At 42.2% G+C, this 18,069-nt stretch overlaps 1 protein-coding gene across 2 annotated transcripts; it reads right to left on the reverse strand.

The window, feature by feature from the left end:
- Positions 1-2,861: 2,861 nt before the first annotated feature.
- LOC114667250 (tripartite motif-containing protein 16-like) lies at positions 2,862-17,534 on the reverse strand. Of its 2 annotated transcripts, none has more exons than XM_051925733.1 (6): positions 16,921-17,534; positions 16,132-16,227; positions 14,973-15,206; positions 14,717-14,867; positions 14,543-14,602; positions 2,862-3,467 (listed from the first exon to the last, which is right to left on the reverse strand). In XM_051925733.1, exons 1-6 carry the CDS (start codon positions 17,506-17,508, stop codon positions 2,911-2,913), a joined length of 1,686 nt encoding a protein of 561 aa, XP_051781693.1. In that variant the 5' UTR covers positions 17,509-17,534; the 3' UTR covers positions 2,862-2,910. The 2 variants fall into 2 exon arrangements, with proteins under 2 accessions (XP_051781693.1, XP_028678331.1); XM_028822498.2 differs by having other exon boundaries at positions 14,708-14,867.
- Positions 17,535-18,069: the final 535 nt, after the last annotated feature.

Genomic DNA, 18,069 nt, shown 5'->3' on the forward strand with positions numbered 1-18,069 from the left:
TGGAAATGACTAATACACTTGCATTTCCTTCTCTTCGTGAACATCCCATAATATGTGTTGTCCTGCATGCTGGGAGGTGCACCCTCTCAATTATTGCCGTCTCTTTGACAATAAGAATGAAGTAAAACTTTGATTACCGTGAGACAGTGAAAGGGGGTTCCCGTCCCCCTCCTTAAAGTTTCATGAGCATGTTCTGGTGCTCAATGGTGTATTAATAAAAGGTGCTGGTACAATGACTTGTTGATTGCATTGAGTTGGTGAAAGTCAAACTAAGAGAATGGTGGGGTGGTTTGGTACCTCATGAAGATTTTTGAAAGATGCCAGTACACTATGTTGAAAATGGAAGAGGAGACTACCGGCCCACTTCCAATACTACCTGGCAGTCCAATTGTTGTTTTCACAGGATGGAATTATGAGGTGCCACACAAGAAAACAGAAATGAAAGGAGTCGACTTGATTTTCTGAAGATTGCAGTAAGAAAAAGTGTGAGCAATGTATTTCTAGAAATAAAGTAACTGAAGACTGTTCTGAAACATTCATATGAGAGTGAAAGGCACTGGAAAAACCTGCAACATTCTGTGTACAAATGGCAAAAGACACTGGAGACCTTGGAGTTTGAACTGTGCATTCTGGTGGTGTCATTAAAAAATTGGGTGAGCTTGTAACAGCCATCCTCTGTCTGGAGACACATTAGCTAAGTGTTGATCTTCTTTGTTATACTGAAAAGCTCCATCCATAACCCTAGCCCTTGCATACTCCTTAAAGAGCCATATCTCCAAGAGTGTACCTCTGGTATAGGTAATCAGCGTTCTGATCTAACTTGCCACAAACTCTTTCTCTATCCTTCTATTTATCAAAATGTATTCAATGACTGCTTATTTTTTACCAGTTGTCCATATGAGTCAAATACTGAGCTCCTTTAAAGTGGAATCAGAGTGCTAAGAGTCAGGAGACAAGAGAATCTCTAGATCTGTAGACCAGTAGAGGGCAACACCCTTGTGTATACAGCCATGTAGTGTCCCCTCAGGCCTCTATTAAGGTGTCCGTCCCTCTGTCGGTGTAACACCAGGGAGTTACTGTCTGGAGAGCTATAGGGCCATACCAGCAGAAGGCAGGAACTCTCACTACTGCCTCCTGTTCCTATAGGAGACTAGAAAAGGTAATGAATGAGTGGGGAAGGAGTCCGAAAGAGGCTTCGGTCATTCGAAGAGGGGTCAACGTAGGATGAGGCCCAACAGAAAACTGGCTAGGCAGTGGATTGAGTGTCAAGATCTATTATAGTGCTTCACACACACACATAGTATTGTCTCAATTTTAGTTTATCATCTAACTGTTGTTAAAAATCTTTATTTTGACCCCAAGGCATATATCTGCTTCATTTTTAAAAAGTTAGGGAAAATTTTTCATATCATTTATTATTTTTATTATTATATTGCTGATGTCATCATAGGATCATATTTCCTGGGTTCTCAATGTAACCACCTGCAAAGCCTCAGGCCATAAATTGTGAATTTCCCTTTGGGATTAATGAAGTACCTATCTATCTATCTATCTACCTATCTATCTATCTATCTATCTATCTATCTATCTATCTATCTATCTATCTATCTATCTATCTATCTATCTATCTATCTATCTATCTATCTATCTATCTATCTATCTATCTATCTATCTATCTATCTATCTATCTGTCATAAAGGTTTCAACTACTAGTTGTTTAGTTTCTTCAGATTCCTTCATTTCTTAGTAATTTTGTTTTTCAAAACTTTAAAATGTTTTCACTTTTCACCTACCAGTGTTTCAGCATTGCTTCATTATCAAGACATCTCCAAATCCCCTGGGATAAGTAGTAACCATGAAAATACTCTAGGTTTCTTCTCCCTTAGGTGACTTCTTGTTCCTCATGAAAGGCAGTTGTCAGAATAGATTTATTTCTCATTTTTGGGACAGGGTGAACATCTTTGCTTGTCTGAAATCGACTGAGCTCTTGTTTACAAGATGAAACATTGTGTCATTGTGTTACAAATTGTGTCATGCAGAGCAGCACCTCCTTGGCACCCAAGATGTTCTGTTACCCTTCATTCAATGAGGGGTATTCAGGAGATATGTCTTCATGGCTTTTTTGTCACACCACCTTGTAAAGGAGAGTTTACACTTTTTTATATATATATATATATATATATATATATATATATATATATATATATATATATATATATATATAATTATTATATTATATATTATTATATATTGAATATACTCGCAGGTCTTATGTGCCCGTTCAGAAATGCAACACTTCATTTTTTTTTCATTTTCTTGCCTCCTCCAATCTCTCATCAGTTTCTCAGACACATCAAATTTTGTTGCAGCAGTGCAGTTACCAATTTCTTTCACTACTTCAATGACTTTTAATTTAAAACCAGCTCCATCTTCTCTTCTGATCGAACTCTCCATCGTAGATAAGAAATGCTCTTATGATAAAGGTGTATGAGGGTGTGAGATATTGAAAACACAAATCAGTGCAAACGTCGCTTTGGAATACTTTGGGTAAAAAAAAAGGCCATGTGCTCAAAGGTTATTCTCTCAGGTGGGCGTTAGCGTACCATAATCCCTTGTACCAATAGTGTGAGTTTTCCACATTCGACTTATATGACCAACATTATAAAATACCGGAAATTATACAGTAAAAGCTGTATATACATGAGTATATACGGTATATATATTGTGACCACTCTGCTGCTGATGTGTTTCCATCTCTTATCATACTTTTGTCTTTTTGGGGTGTAATAATAGACAAATGTCTCTCCTTGACTTTGTCCACTCTCACCACCAGGTGACAGAAACAGATGGACGCACCAAGATACACACAACAAAATCATTATTTACTATAATAAACAGATAAAGCTTATGCTACACAAGCATGGAGTCATCTACGGATCTGCTCAAAGGACAGATTGTTACACTGGAATTCTTTAAAGCCCAAAATCCTGGATAGAGCGGTTCATTAAAGGAGATGTTGAACCTGTGCAGGAGGATCATTGGGTGGGAGACACTATAAAAGGACAGAGAGCCAGTTAAGCGGTCCAGATACACACCTATTCTAGGGCTGTTGGGGACAGTGACAACAGTAGTATTGTTACTGTGACGCACAGAATAACGGGAATCGGAGCAGAAGAGACTCCAGGACTTGTCGTTGCTTCCAAGACGACACTCGTCGCTCTTTCCTTTCCTTTCTATTCCTTTATGCGCCACTCCAATTGCCACCTTGAACCCACTCCACTCGACCTCCCAGTAACAGCGTGGTCCACTCAGAGCCTCTCTGCACAGAACTTGTGACAGGCAGTCGAATCGCTCAGGATGATCAGGATATTTGTTCTCAGCATCATCGCTCGTCATCGTCTTGTTCCTTTCAGAGAGGCTGAGCCGTTTGTGTGCCGTGTTGGGGTCCAATGTAAGTGGGCAGGAGTCTGAATGGAGAGAAAAGAAAAGGAGTGAAGACATCTGCTCTTCCTCACTCTTAAGTCAAACAATTTTGTTTTTTACCTTTGTGCAATGCAGCATTTATTTCATTGTACACTCATATATCTATAATTATTAACTCATTTATTATTGTTTAACCCTGTAATTTTGTTTGTTGAAGATTTCCAGAAAAACAAAAAATTCAGAATAGTTCAACATACAACTGCCAGGAAGGCATTCCAACAGTTAGTATGACTTGTCGTGCAAAAAAGAAAAACAAAACAAAACAAAAAAAAAGCTTCCCAGTCCAAGTGTCATCATTTTAAATGTTTACTGAAATTCAAAACAATGAATTCACACAAAAATAAAGAGACAAATTGATATTACAAAGAAAAGGAAGATTCTTGTATAAGTGTAATGAGAGAAGTGGCACTGTGCATTTTAAACAGGAGGTCCCGGAGCGTGCAGGGTCCGTGGAGATGCAGGTGCATGTAGGAATGTGCAGGTGCCGCTCCAAGGGTGAGGGGGTACTTGGCTGATAGCGCTTGCACTTGCAAATGGGCCTGGATTGGTCAAATGCTTTATTCACACTGGAGCAGCTGATTGCAGCCTTTGCATGCGATTGGTGCATAAAAGGGAACCGGGGCCAGAAACAGGACAAAACAAAAGAAAATCTAGGTAGGCATTCGGGAAAGGGAGTTCCAGAAGAGGAGCGTGTGACAGGCGCTCAAGGTGGGACAGAGCCACTTCCACTGAGCACTCCAAGGTGCAGGCGTGACCAAGCTCTCCAAGTGGGCTCCTGCCAAAGGGCAATTCGACTAAGGGACTAATAGGCAGGGACCCAAGCAGGATCTGAAGGTTGACTGTGCCAGTTGGAAGAACATCTCTCGTCCTTAGGCTGAAAGACCCTTTCAGGGTAAGCATAAGCAAAGGAGACGTTGATTTTTTAGTAAAGCTCTGACGTTCATTTGAATTTAAAGGACGGATTCTGCCTTGGGTTTTAACCTCCGCACAACCACTTTGATTTTGTAGATTATTTTTTGTAGATTATTTATTGTATGAAGAGCTCTGTACTATATCTCACCATTTTGGGTTTGAAATAAAAACACTTGAGCACTTAAACCTCATTCTTGCTGGCATGGCTTATTGTTGGTTTTGTTATCGACTGTTTAGAGTCCAAGCTGCCAGGGACCATGGAGACAACCTAGACCATCACAATAAGATGTTCCATTTAAGGCTTAAACATCTAGGTTGCATTTATTAAAGTTTCTGTATGTTATCTCATATACACTTGAACCATACTCGCGTAGTTTAATGCTAACATCATGGTAGCAGTAACATAACAGTCAGAACTATTTGTCCTTAATGTCTCTCTGTCTATCAATTCATGTTTCTTTTTGGCTGTTGTGAACTTGACGCTGTATAGCACCCGACCCGGCACAGACTTGACACTGAGGCACGTGTAAAACACAACAAAAGACTTTTACTTTCTTCAGCTGGAGTGCACTTCTTCCCCATGAACTCCCCAGCCACAACACAGTCCCAAGCACTAAGCACAAGCAAAACACTCCCGTTTAGCACAACCACTCCTCCCTGGCAACCTTGTCCTCTTCCTCCCGATTCTGGCTCCTGAGTGGTGGTTGCCGGCTCTTTTTAAAGCCCACCCGGAAGTGCTCCAGGTGCTTGATCACCTGCTTCTGATTGCACTTCTGGGCAAGGCTGTAAAGTTGTCCAGGCCGGCTCAGGGACCCATGCAGCACCCCTGATCCCAACAGGGCCGTGGAGAACTCCATCTCCCATGAACCCGGCCCCCCGCCACAATGTCTAACTACAATCTGCAAGGATTCTGTTGTCACACAATGATATAAGAACATTCCATTAACTTTATGGAATAAAACAGAATCTTCCATTACCTGAGTACACAAAATTTACATTTGATTCAAATTAAGCAAAAATGTAAGAGGTTTGGCTCTTTCTTGTTTGGCTTTTTATGTATAACATAAAAATAAGAAGAATCATAGCTGATACTTGTAGGTCGCACTGAAGTGATCCTGTGTACTTAGATTAAGGATTGTGGACAATCCACTAGAACCCAGCTACTATGGAGGAATATTTCATCCATCCATCCATCCATTTTCCAACCCACTGAATCCGAACACAGGGTCACGGGGGTCTGCTGGAGCCAATCCCAGCCAACACAGGGCACAAGGCAGGAAACAATCCTGGGCAGGGTGCCAACCCACCGCAGGACACACACAAACACACCCACACACCAAGCACACACTAAGGCCAATTTAGAATCGCCAATCCAACTAACCTGCATGTCTTTGGACTGTGGGAGGAAACCGGAGCGCCCAGAGGAAACCCACGCAGACACGGGGAGAACATGCAAACTCCACGCAGGGAGGACCCGGGAAGCGAACCCAGGTCCCCAGGTCTCCCAACTGCGAGGCAGCAGCACTACCCACTGCGCCACCATGCCGCCCCAGGAATATTTCAGACAAAGTTAAATAAATATACAAGTAAATAGGAAAATGTAACAAATAATTATAAACAAAATTATATTGGAGCCTAAATAAATAGATGCTTAATGAAATATGCTTTTATTTCCTTATGCGTTTTATTTCTTCATAAATGTATTTCAGTGATACTGTATTGCAACACGAAAAACTCCTTGAAATGAAATATTATTTTCACTCGTCAAGTTTGAGAATGCAGCGGGAGCGAGTAATGTGTTTCTAATTGGTGAATTGTTGGTAGCGTGGACATGCACAGTCACAACTCTGTACATTTGTATGAGTCACAGGATTCCCAAGTCAAGCAGTGCCAACAGAATCAAAATGCATTTCAGCAGAGCGCATGCTCAAAGTTGTGACTGTGCACAGTGGATTTGCCATAACTGCAAGAAAAAAGATGGCCAGCATTTTTGTATCAAGTGGCTAATTTAAGTGAAGAAGCTGAATTTCTACACTTCTCAGGAGTCTACACCTAAAGTTTCTGCCTTTAAATCTACCACTTGATGGCTGAAGATTTACGCCAGCTCTGTGGGCAATTCAGCACTCAAAACATAACACTCGCTTGAGCCCACCCTCTCCACTTTAATGGGTGAAAACAGCAGTTCTAATTTAAATGTGTACTTCATGTATCTTGCAGTGTTATCTTTTTGTTTTAGTTTATGCCAGCGGCTACTATCCTATGATCGTGTTTCTTTACTTTTCTTGTATGGGTCTTTTCTTCTGATGAAATTTTATTTGAACCTCCACCCTTATTTTATTTATCTTCTTTATTTGAAATAAATTAAATACCATCATTCATATGGTATGTGGTACCACCGCAGTATGAGGGGGACCCCTGTTGCTAACAGTCTTGTCTATTTTTTTTCCCCCCGCAGCACTAAGACACTTGATGGGTCCAGCTGCAGATCTCTGAAGCTCCACAATTCAGTAGCTCCACTGGATAGCCAATTGGATTGCAGGATTTTGTCACCTGGCTTACTCAACTTGAGTCAGACAGCCCTCCCCCATATCTAATCATAACCATTGTGTAACCAGGCATTATCACTGACATCTATATATGAGGTGAGACAGAAAAATAAACGGACTGGGCTTTGGGCTTTCCTGGAGAACTGTCTAAAGGTACGATGTAAGTGAATCATAGAACTATATCGCCTCCTACACTCTCTCTTAAACCGCCGACTGGCTAGGTATATCTTGTGAATAGCCCAGTCAGTATTTGCACAACAATCACTACATGGGTTGCCGCTATAATGTCGGGTGAAAAAAATCGAACAGAGAATCAACATCAAATTTCTTGCGAAGTTTTTGACTGACAAAAACATTCCTGTCCTTGATCATCCTCCCTATTCGCCTGATTTAGATCCCTGTGAATTTTACTTGTTCCCGAAAATCAAAAGTGACCTGAAGGGAACACATTTTTCTTCAATGGATGTAGTGAAAACAGAAACGACGTGTTGAAGAGCCTCAAGCAAAAAAACTTCCAGCACTGTTTCAATCAATGGAAGATACGTAAGGAGCGGTGTAGAGATCGGGAGGGGAGTATATAGAAGGTGACAATGTTTAGAATGCTGCCATTCATCAATAAATATTTTTTTTTACTAGTCCGGTTATTTTTGTGTTTCACCTCATATACATCCAATGTCTGTCTGTATGTCTGTCCGCCTTTCACGAGAGAACTACTTAACAGACGGTTTTTTTTTCGATAATTTGCTTGCACATTCCAGTTGATTTTGAGACTTCTCTCATTGCGCTAAGAATCATAGTTCGCTTGCAGGAGCGATTTATTCGCGCTAATCTGAGACAGGGGCTGCAGGCCGAGGGGAGGGGGAAGCATAACAACAGGATTAAGGAGTTGGGCAGGGCCCTCCTCACTGTCTTGTTCCACTACTACGCGGGTGAAGCCACGGGGGATAGCTAGTATATGAATAAAATCCAATGTCTGTATCTCTGTCCACTTTTCAAGAGAGAACTACTTAATGGATTTAGATCCAGTGTTTTTCTATAATCTGCTTGAACATGCCGGCTGATTTTGTGAGGCCGAGGGGATTGGGCGGGTCCCTCCTCACTCACTTGGTGCCTGCCTCCATTTGAGTCGCTCAACCTCTTGCCACGTGTTGGAGTGTATCTTCCCTCTGCTTAGCTAGTGATACCTGTTTGTTCAACAGACATTATCATCTACAGATTGTTAAGGTGTAATGTTTGACATTTTTGAGAGAGAGATCAGAGCTAAGTGTGGTTTAGAGTGCAGCTTCTGATTTCCAGAGATATCACGGTCACGTGCTTTTCTCCACACATGGAGGACACTCTCCTGTAAGACCTGAACATGATCAGATGCAGTGCCAGCATCTATTGATTTTTAAAGTTTGTCCTGTTTCACTACTGTGTGGGCGCAGCCGTGGGGGACAGCTAGTATAACATAAAGCGAGAACCTCGTCAATAGAGTTGAGCTCCTGAGGTCTTCAGCTAGAGTCTTCTGAAAGAAACTGCCCCTTGAAGGCAACAGAACCAGAGAGGCAAGTCCCTTATGGCCTGGATGATATACCCCTGGAATGTGGTGTCTCATTTGGACCTGAGAAAACAATGCTCAGGTGCGACTCCATACCCCAAAACACCTCTAGAGGGTAATAAGAGGCTATTCTTTCATTTTGTCAGAGATATTTCTCCACAGGCTTCGGTGCTTGTGTGTTTTTGTTCATTTTAGGGCTTGCTTTTAATTGGAATTCCTGTCTTAAATAAACATACTCTTATCTGCTATATTAGACCTTTACTTTGTTTCAAGAATATTTACTTTTTTAAAACATGAATAAATGTTCTAAATTTTGAGATGTGTCATTTATTTTGAGATGCCACTCTTTTTTTTACCATTTACATGCAAAAGACTTTACAAATGTCATTGAAACAGCAGCTTCTCTTTTATGGCAAGCCAAGTTCCGTGTCTTCTGTTTGTCAATTGTCATTGTTTAGCTGCAATGTGGAGTTCAAGTTCCACCAAAAGTGAAATAAAAAGGAGAACATAAAAAAAAGATTCATGTTTATTGACAACTATGAAAAGAAAAAGAAATTTCACATTGAATTGTCATTCTGACTGCAACGGAGGAGGGAAGGACCATTTCACTGCTGGAAGATTTGAATAAGGAACAAGATTTATAATGCTCAAAGAGTGGCACTTAACACAAACGATGGGAGCAGATACCTTATTGACGTCTCTGCATCTGTGATTATTAGCAGGAACCTTTTTAAAAGAAATAAAACAGCTAAATCTTGAAAAGGGAGTTAATTATAGCTTAACCCTTAAATCGCCAGAACTGGCTATAGTCGGTTTCCAAAGCAATTTGCCAGCACGCTGGAGCCAAATATATTTGGCAACGTACATTCGCTGAATGCAGCAACCAGCTATAGTTGGTTCCCAGTGCAATTTGCCAGCACAATGGAGCTGATCAGTCCATGCTGTACATTCGTTGAGCAGCCAGCTCATGACCACTGCTGCCCCCCTAGCGAATCAGCATCACTGTCCTTGGGATTCAGCCGTTGCACTAGACTAGCCTACGAGCATCAGTGTTGGCCTCTGTGTGCTTGCATGCAGCCAGTTCAAGTGCAGTTGGCTTGGTGATTTACTGAATTTCATCAATGGTGTCAGTTGCACCTTGTACATATAATAATAGATTGTTCCAGTAGTTTTTATAGTCTTAACAGTTCATTAGCAGTGCGTAAAATGATCAGTGTTGCAGTAATTGTGATGCCCTTTGCATGAAAATATGTGTGTTCCATTAAAATTGCACTTTTTCTTGGTGAATTGTGACATTTACTTAAAAAGTGCAGCAAAAAAGTATTTGGTGTCCAGGGGTGCATTAACCCCCAAGTATGTGGCAGTTTAAGGGTTAATCCAACTTGTTAGATTTCTGTAAAAAGTGAATCAGCTAAGTTGGGTATTTTTGGATTGACACAGTAAAGGTGGAAATTGGAAAATGAATTAAGACAGAAGTCCTTATAATATCAAGAACTGGATGGAATCCACTGCAGCCCTCCATGGGCTGAGCTAAGAATGCACTAATGGGCTTAGACATAGTCTCAATAGTCAGGGTGGCCATTATCTACTGACCTGATTTACGTTTTCTTCAGCATGACAGGGACGAAAATATAGAATCCAATCATTCACAACAGCAGTAAAAGTATGGACTCCCTACAAAGAAACCTTCTACTGTTTCTTTACATTTTCAAAAGCTGGCCTAAATTAGCAAACAATAGAGCAGGAGTTAAAGACAGAAGAGATCAAGCTTGACCTCCTTGGTCAATATGAGTTTATGAGCAAGAAATGAGCATTGACTGCATTCAGAGGACTCCACTTTACCATTGATGTGACTCTCAGTTACTTTCAGAGGTGAAGCCAAAAATTAATTTCAGGACAATTTTGAAACAGTACATAAATTATCAGACAAAGATTGGAGTGGACAATCTGTCCCACCTGAACAAAACTAGCATGCACTGTGAGGATTATGTTTTTCCATTTCTACAGCTCCTTCAATACCATCTGACCACCCCTGTTAAGGGGTAAGCAGGTGGATGAGCCTATGGTGTCCTGATAATGGACTATCTGACAGGTAGATTGCAGTTTGTGGGACTCAACGACAGTGTGAGCAACACTGGAGCACCACAAGGAACAGGCCTGTCTCTTTTTATCTTCACTCTCTACATCTCAGACTATAAATATAATACTAAGACATGTCACTTATAGAAATTCTCAGATGATTCTGCACTTATGGGGTGTATTGATATGGGAATTAGAAAGACAAGAGGAGTCAAGTGGAGAAGTTTGTATCTTAGTGCAAACAGAATTGTCTGCGTCTTAACATTAGCAAAACCAGGAACTGCTTATTGACTTTTGCCACACCAAAGACCCTTTATGTTTGGTCATTACTCAAGGAGTGGAAGTAGAAGTGGTGTACCGCTATGAGTACTTTGGGGTCCACGCCAATGGAAGCTTGGACTGGTCTCATAACACAGAGGAACTAAATAAGAAAGAGCAGAGCAGGCTCTTTTTCCTTTGGAGACTGTGTATATTTAATGTGCAAAGTCACATCCTTCACATCTTCTACACCTCTGTAATGGCCAGTGTGGTGTGCTGGGCCAGTAACATCACTTCAGGAGAGACCCACTGAAAAAACAGGCTAAATAAAAGGGCAGGCTCAGTTATAGCATGCACTCTGCATTGTTTACATTCAGAGAAAGGTGATGACCATTAAAGCATTTCAATATACAATCCCCCTCTGTGGTATAGCGGGTCCCCAACTCCCATCAAAGGCCCGTTTTAAAATAAATAATCACCGCGCTCGTGGCTTAGCAAAGGGAGTGGTGGTTGTGTGGCTGAAGCGGTTCTCAGGGCGATTCGTGATGTGGGCGTTTCTCACCTAAGTGCACAGGTGAGAGACCGCCCGCATCCGTGATTGTTCCTGGGGCTGCTACTTTGCTACAGCTGCCATACCCTCTTGATATATAGAAGTGCATGTCAGCTAGGGGGGAGGAAAATGAAAAGGAAAGAGAAAGAAAGATGGAGGTTGCTGGAGAGCAGGAAGCAGTGTGGCGAGAGAGCTGGAGTGAGTGAGCGAGAGAGAGAGAGAGTGAGCGAGTGCAGGCTTGCGGGTAGGCAGCTGGAAGGTGAGCCCCAAGAAGGGTGTTTGGCCAAACCTCGGTGGCAGAAGGAAGCGGTCGCTCCAGCTGAGCGAGCAAGGAGCTGGAGTGACCAGTTGAAGGACAACAGGCCGCGTAAGGCCATGAAGGCAGTGGGAGTCGGGAGGCTTGGTGGGTGAAGTCCTTGATGTGAGTGTCCTGGTCGTTAAGGAAACCAAGTCTCGGTCTGGGATGAGTGCGCGACTGAAGCCAGGGATTGGGAGGCCTCCAGACCAGTTGAGCGGAGAAAAGGTCAGCTGCTGAGAGGGTGACTCTCCTGTTGAGGGGTCCAAATGGGAGAAGCGGGAGAGAGGGTAAAAGAAGCACCGGGCTGTGAATTGTGTTTTTAAAGTACTGCTTCCAGCATTGTGTTTTAACCTCGATTTTTAAGGGATTGTGTTTTTTTTTCTATTTATTGATTTTTACCTCCACGTTTTGTTTTATGGATTATTTATTTAATGACTCTTTTTGGAAGGCACTGCACTGTATTTAATTTGAACACTGTTTTTGTCATTGTTTTAATAAAAGCACTTGACACTTTTGCACCATCCCCTTGCTATGTTGTTGTCTCACTGCTTAGCTCATCGGTAACATTACCGATGGTGTCGGGTTAAGGGCTCCCGGACAGCAGATGGGAGCATGCACGAACCTGTATCGTCACACCCTCCCACCTCAAAAACCTCCTATAATCATATTGTAATGAGTGTTGGTGCAACTCAGACTATGTATCCAAAGCATAAATATCAAAGCAGACATTAAACATCTAAGATGAGCTGTTGTATCTCAGGCATGTCTCATCTAATTCATTGACACATGGCCTGCACTGGCCACAAGACATGAAACCACCCTTGTTGGAGTGCCAGTCCATTGCAAAGCCCACTTACTCATACATGGGATCAGTTTGGAGTCTCCAGTTGACCTAACATACACACTTTCATCACATAAATCCAATGAAAATGTACAATTTGCAATGTAATATGTGAATTGACATTCCAAATATGTCAATTATCAATCAATATGTCTGTATGAATAGTAAAAAAATTCTGAACTCACATTAAGACATACTGTAACTACTAGGCTCATCAAGTAGTAGCAGATGCCCTGGAAGATAAGCAGCTGGATGTTTTCTACACTGTTACTTGCGCAGTGAACGGATGTCTAATTTTTGATAATTAGGAAATGAAGGTCTTTCCAAGAATAGTCGATCAGCAGGCAAGAGTTGAAATACATAAACAAGGAAACTGTCAAAGCCAACACCAAAATCCACACTCAACGCTATTATGCTAAAACCCTTTTTCTTAAACTTTGTTTGTTACTTAGAAGTTCTTTAACCTGAAACTAACCCTTAGACTTTTCATTGTCTTAAATCTAAACTTTAATCTTAGCAGCACTGAGCACAAGGCAGGAAACAGCCATAGACCAGGTGCCATTACATCACAAGACCCACTCAAGCAAAAATCCACAGATTGACTTGGGATTACTAGCACACCTATCATGCACGTGATGTGGAAGGAAATCCCACAAAGACACAGGAAGAACATGCAAGACCAACAAAGACAACTGGTGCAGAACTTGAAGCCAGGATGATGGATTCCATGAGGCAGCAGCAATGCTAACCACAAACAAGGAGTCCATACAGTGCCTTTCACAATCAGGACTGTCCATGATGGTATACTAATGAATTTCTGACCAGTGAAGTGACATGCTTAGGGCCAAGAAGTTTCAATTGAAACAGTAACCATATACTTGTATGTTGGGACCTTCAAAGGGAACCCCTAGCACAGCTTCTAAGTAGATTCACTAGGATTAGTATATATATAGTACATACATTAGTACATCTCTATATGTATAAAATCCAACGTCTGTCTGTATGTATGTCCGCTTTTCACAACATAACTGCATAACGACTTATATCAGGTTTTTTTCTATAATTTGCTTGCACAAATGTGGTTGATTTTGCAACTTCTCTTATAGCGCTATGTATCATAGTTCACTTGCGGTACCAATTTATTTGTGCAAATCTGAGAGAGATACAGCGGGCCAAGGGTAGGGGGACAGGGCCCTCCTCTCTCACTCACCAGCCTCGTGGCATAAACTTAACTCCGCTTAGTTAGCGAATGAGAGAACTACTTAATGGATTTGGATCCGGTTTTTTGTCCTATAATTTCCCCTTGAACATTCTAAGATGATCTGCTGTGGCAACTGCTAATGGGAGCAGCCGAAAGAAGAAGAAGAAGAAGAAGAAGAAGAAGAAGAAGAAGAAGAAGAAGAAGAAGAGGAATTTCCTTGAACATTCTGGTTGATTTTGTGACTAAGAATCATAGTTCGCTTGCGGGAGTGATTGATTTGTGCTAATCCAAGACAGAGGCTGCGGACCGAGGGGAGAGGGAAGTGTGACATCAGGAGTAGCGAGCCGGGAAGGACCCTTCTTGCTGTCCTGTTTCACTTCTATGGGGGATGGCTATTATCTATATAAAATGTGATCGTGTTCAGGTGAAGTGACTCAATCAGAGGCACAGAGGGAGTCAGGGATGAGGATTGAGCAAAGTCATTTATAGTTCAAAGACCTGAGAAACTCTCTAGACCATATTAACTCTCTTCTTCCATCCTGCCTTCATTCTGATTCATTGTTCTCAGCTCCTCCTTTGGCTGACTCTGGGTGTGTGGTTTTAAATCAACTTTGCACCCTGCTCAGCTGGCTTAGAAAATAGTATGGTATAATTGTGTGAGTACCTTACAAAGCTGATGCAAAAGGTTTAAGAGAGTCACCTGGTGGACTCTAATACATACAACAAGCATTGGGTTACACTGGTCAGATATGGGCCACTAAAATACAGAGATGATAAATTGGGAATGCGTTACTTTTAAAATACTTTAAAACCATAAACAATGAAACAACTTACACTTCAAGAAGTAATTTCTGCTTTTCAGATTCTGAAGAACGAAACCTGATGTGCTAAACCCTGAGAAGACAAAGAGAAAGGCACAACATAAGCCTTAAGTACAGAAGCGGGGCAGCTTACAAACCCATTTTGTGAACTGAATTCACATGAGGACGCACAACCCACCAATCTCACTGGTCTTAACAAACTCCCAACCACTGATCTCCTGAAGACACTTTTTCAGAGCTGAAAGGTCTTTAATCAGAGTTTCAGGAAGCAAATCTCTGTCGATAGTGAAGTTGGGTATGTTTTTCTCTTCAGGAGGGACACAGAGAGGTGGCAACTTCTACAAGAGAACAGTTGAAAGCCAATCAACACGAGAGACAAAGAGTTATGTGTGTGTGTGTGTTTGACAGAGAACTGCTGGTGTCCTTCAGATTGGCCTGCTCACCTTCAAGAAGTGGATATGGTCACTTGTCTGTGACAGCTTGGCCAGTTCAGCATCTCTCCTCTTCAGCTCCTTGAGCTCCTTCTCCAGTTGCTCCATGATCTCTTCTGCCTTCCTCACTTCCCTCCTCTCATGGTTCTTAATGACCTCAATGACCTCTGACCTCAGCCTCTCAATGGACTGAAGGAGAGAACTGAAGGTCTCCACGTGTTTCTGCATTTCTCTGTCTGCACAGCTCTGAACAAAAGAAGGCTGAAATTCAGTTCATTCTCAATATTGGAGAAGCTATAAAAACACTACCAAATGGTGACAGCATGCTCCTGGTTTCGTAATCCTTAAAAATTATTGTGTTGATTCAAAGCGGATGATAATTAGTTGTGTGAGGTGGCAGTCAATCCCTATGTAAAGAAACAAAAACAGAAATTGTGCCCTGGACAGGGTGCTGGTGTACTCCGTCATGAGATTCGAATTCACACTCTGTGGCAGACGGCCGGGGACCTTACTTGGCCGGGACACCCTTCTGAGGGAAGAACCAGGGGAGAGGATATGTCTACAGCAATACCTCCCCCGGAACATGAGAGGGCAACCCCCCCCGGACTGCATCAAGGCCACAGGCTTGGAGCTTGGAAGCTCAACCCTGCTGAGGCCTGTGGTAACCGCCAGGGGGTGCCTGGACAGTCCTGGAGCCCTGGAAGTGCTGCCAAAAGAGGATCAGAGTGCACCTGGACCACTTCCAGGTGCGCTATAAAAGAGGCTGTGTCATTCTGTTGGAGAAGCCAGAGTTGGGAGGTGAAGGGCAAGGCTTGTGTGGAGAGAAGTGGAGGCGACAGAGAAGAGAAGAAAAGAGAAAAGGCACTGAGCATTATTTGTTGGGGATTTGTGCTTCTGTGTGCTGAAAGGAAAGAAAAGGAAAATAAAAGTGTGTGCTTGGACTTGTGTCTCTGCACCTGTCTGTGTCCGGGTTTGGGGAGCTGCACTGCCCCAATTCACCACAACTTGCACATACAAGTGTCTCTTGGAGGTGTTAAGAGATATCAAAGGGACACTTGGAGAACATTTAGCCTCCACAAAGAACATGGAACCAAGCTCTGTAATATCAGAAAAATATGGACATGTCAGTGCTGCAATTTGTGTCTAAGGTGGAACAGGATACACGACTCACCTGAATGCTCGCTACCGTCTCCTTCATCTCGTCCATTTTTTTCTCTTTCTCTTGAATTCTCTTTTTAATTTTTGCCTTTCTGTTCTCCAAAAGACTCTGCGAAAAGATTAATGGATGAGAGCTATCTGATGAGCAGATTGAAATGGAAAACTGAGTCCAGGGGCTTAAAACAGTGGGTTTTACCATTCATGGGTCTTCTCCTTTACGTGACTCCTATCCAAGCCCAATAAGCCCCCCCCCCCCCCCCCCCCAGCTCAGACAGTTTTAATCTTTCTTCTACCTGCTTATCATTTCCAATTTTCACATTTTCTTGTCCACTCTTTTTTTACAGATGTCTTGCTCTCGATGAGAAACTGAATTGCTCTGCTCCTCTTCTCCCTTACCTATTAAACTTTTACATCTCGATTTCCCTCCTCTGTGCTTCTGTGCTTTAGATACAGTACAATTTAACCAATTTCTCTGGAATTAAATCATACAAAACACTCTAAGCACTTGATAAGTCCAAGCTAGTGAAATATGTGGGAGAAAATATGAGAACGAAGTCTGAAGGAGACAAGAGCTGTGTGTTGAGGGACATTTCTATAGTACCTTTATAGGGACATACAAGCAGAGCAGCTGTGCTTTTTTTTAATAGAAATTCCCTAAAAGTTCTACAGCTCAGATACGTACATACAGTAAAGTCTAAGATGGCCAAAACAGTCGCCAATCCCTAACACATCTGGAAGAGCATAGCAATGGTTTACTGTCCTTTACTCAGTTAACCCTCCCTTTTGCTAATCATCTCCTCACCTGTCTCCCAGCTCTCTCTTCATCTGGTGACACAGTGTCATGATTCTTATGGTCAGTTGCCACACACAGTAAACAGATGCAGGTCTTATCGGTCCTACAGAATATTTCCAGAACCTTATTGTGCTTCGTGCAGAGCTTCTCTTCGAGTTTTCCAGTCGGCTCCTCCAGTTTGTGTCTTTTCAGAGCTTCAAACTCCTGGTGAGGCTGTATGTGCGTCTGGCAGTAGGAGGCCATACAGGTCAGACAGGTCTTCACCGCTTTCCTTTGTCTCCCTGGACACACATCACAGAGCAGATCATCAGGTCCGGCAGAATTCTGACATTGTGTGACATCAGTTTGCACTTCTTTTAGGTTCTCTATAACTTCAGCCAGCAAGAAATTTTTGTTAAGCTCTGGCCTTATGTTAAATTGTCGCCTGCATTGAGGACACCTATAGATATGAAGTGTGTCCAGCTGATCCCAGTAGTCATTGATACAGTCCATACAGTAGCTGTGTCCACATGGAATAGTGACTGGCTCTGTCAGGACATCCAGACACACCGAGCAAGTGTACTCATCAGCAGACAGAGAAGAATTAACAGCTGCCATTGTTAACAGAGATCCTATCTGACTGACTTTCTGGAGAAATGAAAGTGAAAGTAAGTGCACCAGCTGGAATGCAGAAACACTGGTTTAACTCTTGTTTACCAGGATCTGTGACCAAAACACTGTCTGCGTTTAGCTTAATTGTGGCTTATATAGCTCTTGCTGGTTAGCACATGTTAATGCTATTTAAAAAGTAACGTTTCACACCTTACCTTAAAAACAGATAAATTTGATACATTATCAAAAGTAAATGTAAAGTTGATATGTACAGTATGAGACAAAATGAGTGTGAACACATTGACCTACAGTGTGTGTGTTTCATTTATTTAGTTCCTGTAGATGTCAGGGAGATGTGTAAGAGCCAGTTACTCAGTATCAGATTGATGGTGTAAGATTATCGGGCAATTATTCATATTATCTCCGCTGACATCTCCTGGACAGACAACATCACAGCAGTCATCAAGAAGGCTCAGCAGCGGTTACACTTCCTGAGGGTCCTCAGAAAGCACAACCTGGACTCCAACCTGCTACTGACCTTCTACCGCTCGTCCATCGAGAGCCTGC

Source organism: Erpetoichthys calabaricus, chromosome 1 (assembly GCF_900747795.2).
Source record: "Erpetoichthys calabaricus chromosome 1, fErpCal1.3, whole genome shotgun sequence".
Lineage (NCBI taxonomy): Eukaryota > Metazoa > Chordata > Cladistia > Polypteriformes > Polypteridae > Erpetoichthys > Erpetoichthys calabaricus.

What these genes read in the sequence shown, in the direction of transcription:
- LOC114667250 (XM_028822498.2), bottom strand. Translation starts at nt 17,508, where the DNA reads ATGGCAGCTGTTAATTCTTCTCTGTCTGCTGATGAGTACACTTGCTCG. An exon ending in AAGAGAGAGCTGGGAGACAG is followed by an intron (nt 16,228 to 16,920) that starts GTGAGGAGATGA and finishes ATCTTTTCGCAG; the next exon opens with AGTCTTTTGGAGAACAGAAA. An exon ending in TGTTAAGACCAGTGAGATTG is followed by an intron (nt 14,603 to 14,707) that starts GTGGGTTGTGCG and finishes TTGTCTTCTCAG; the next exon opens with GGTTTAGCACATCAGGTTTC.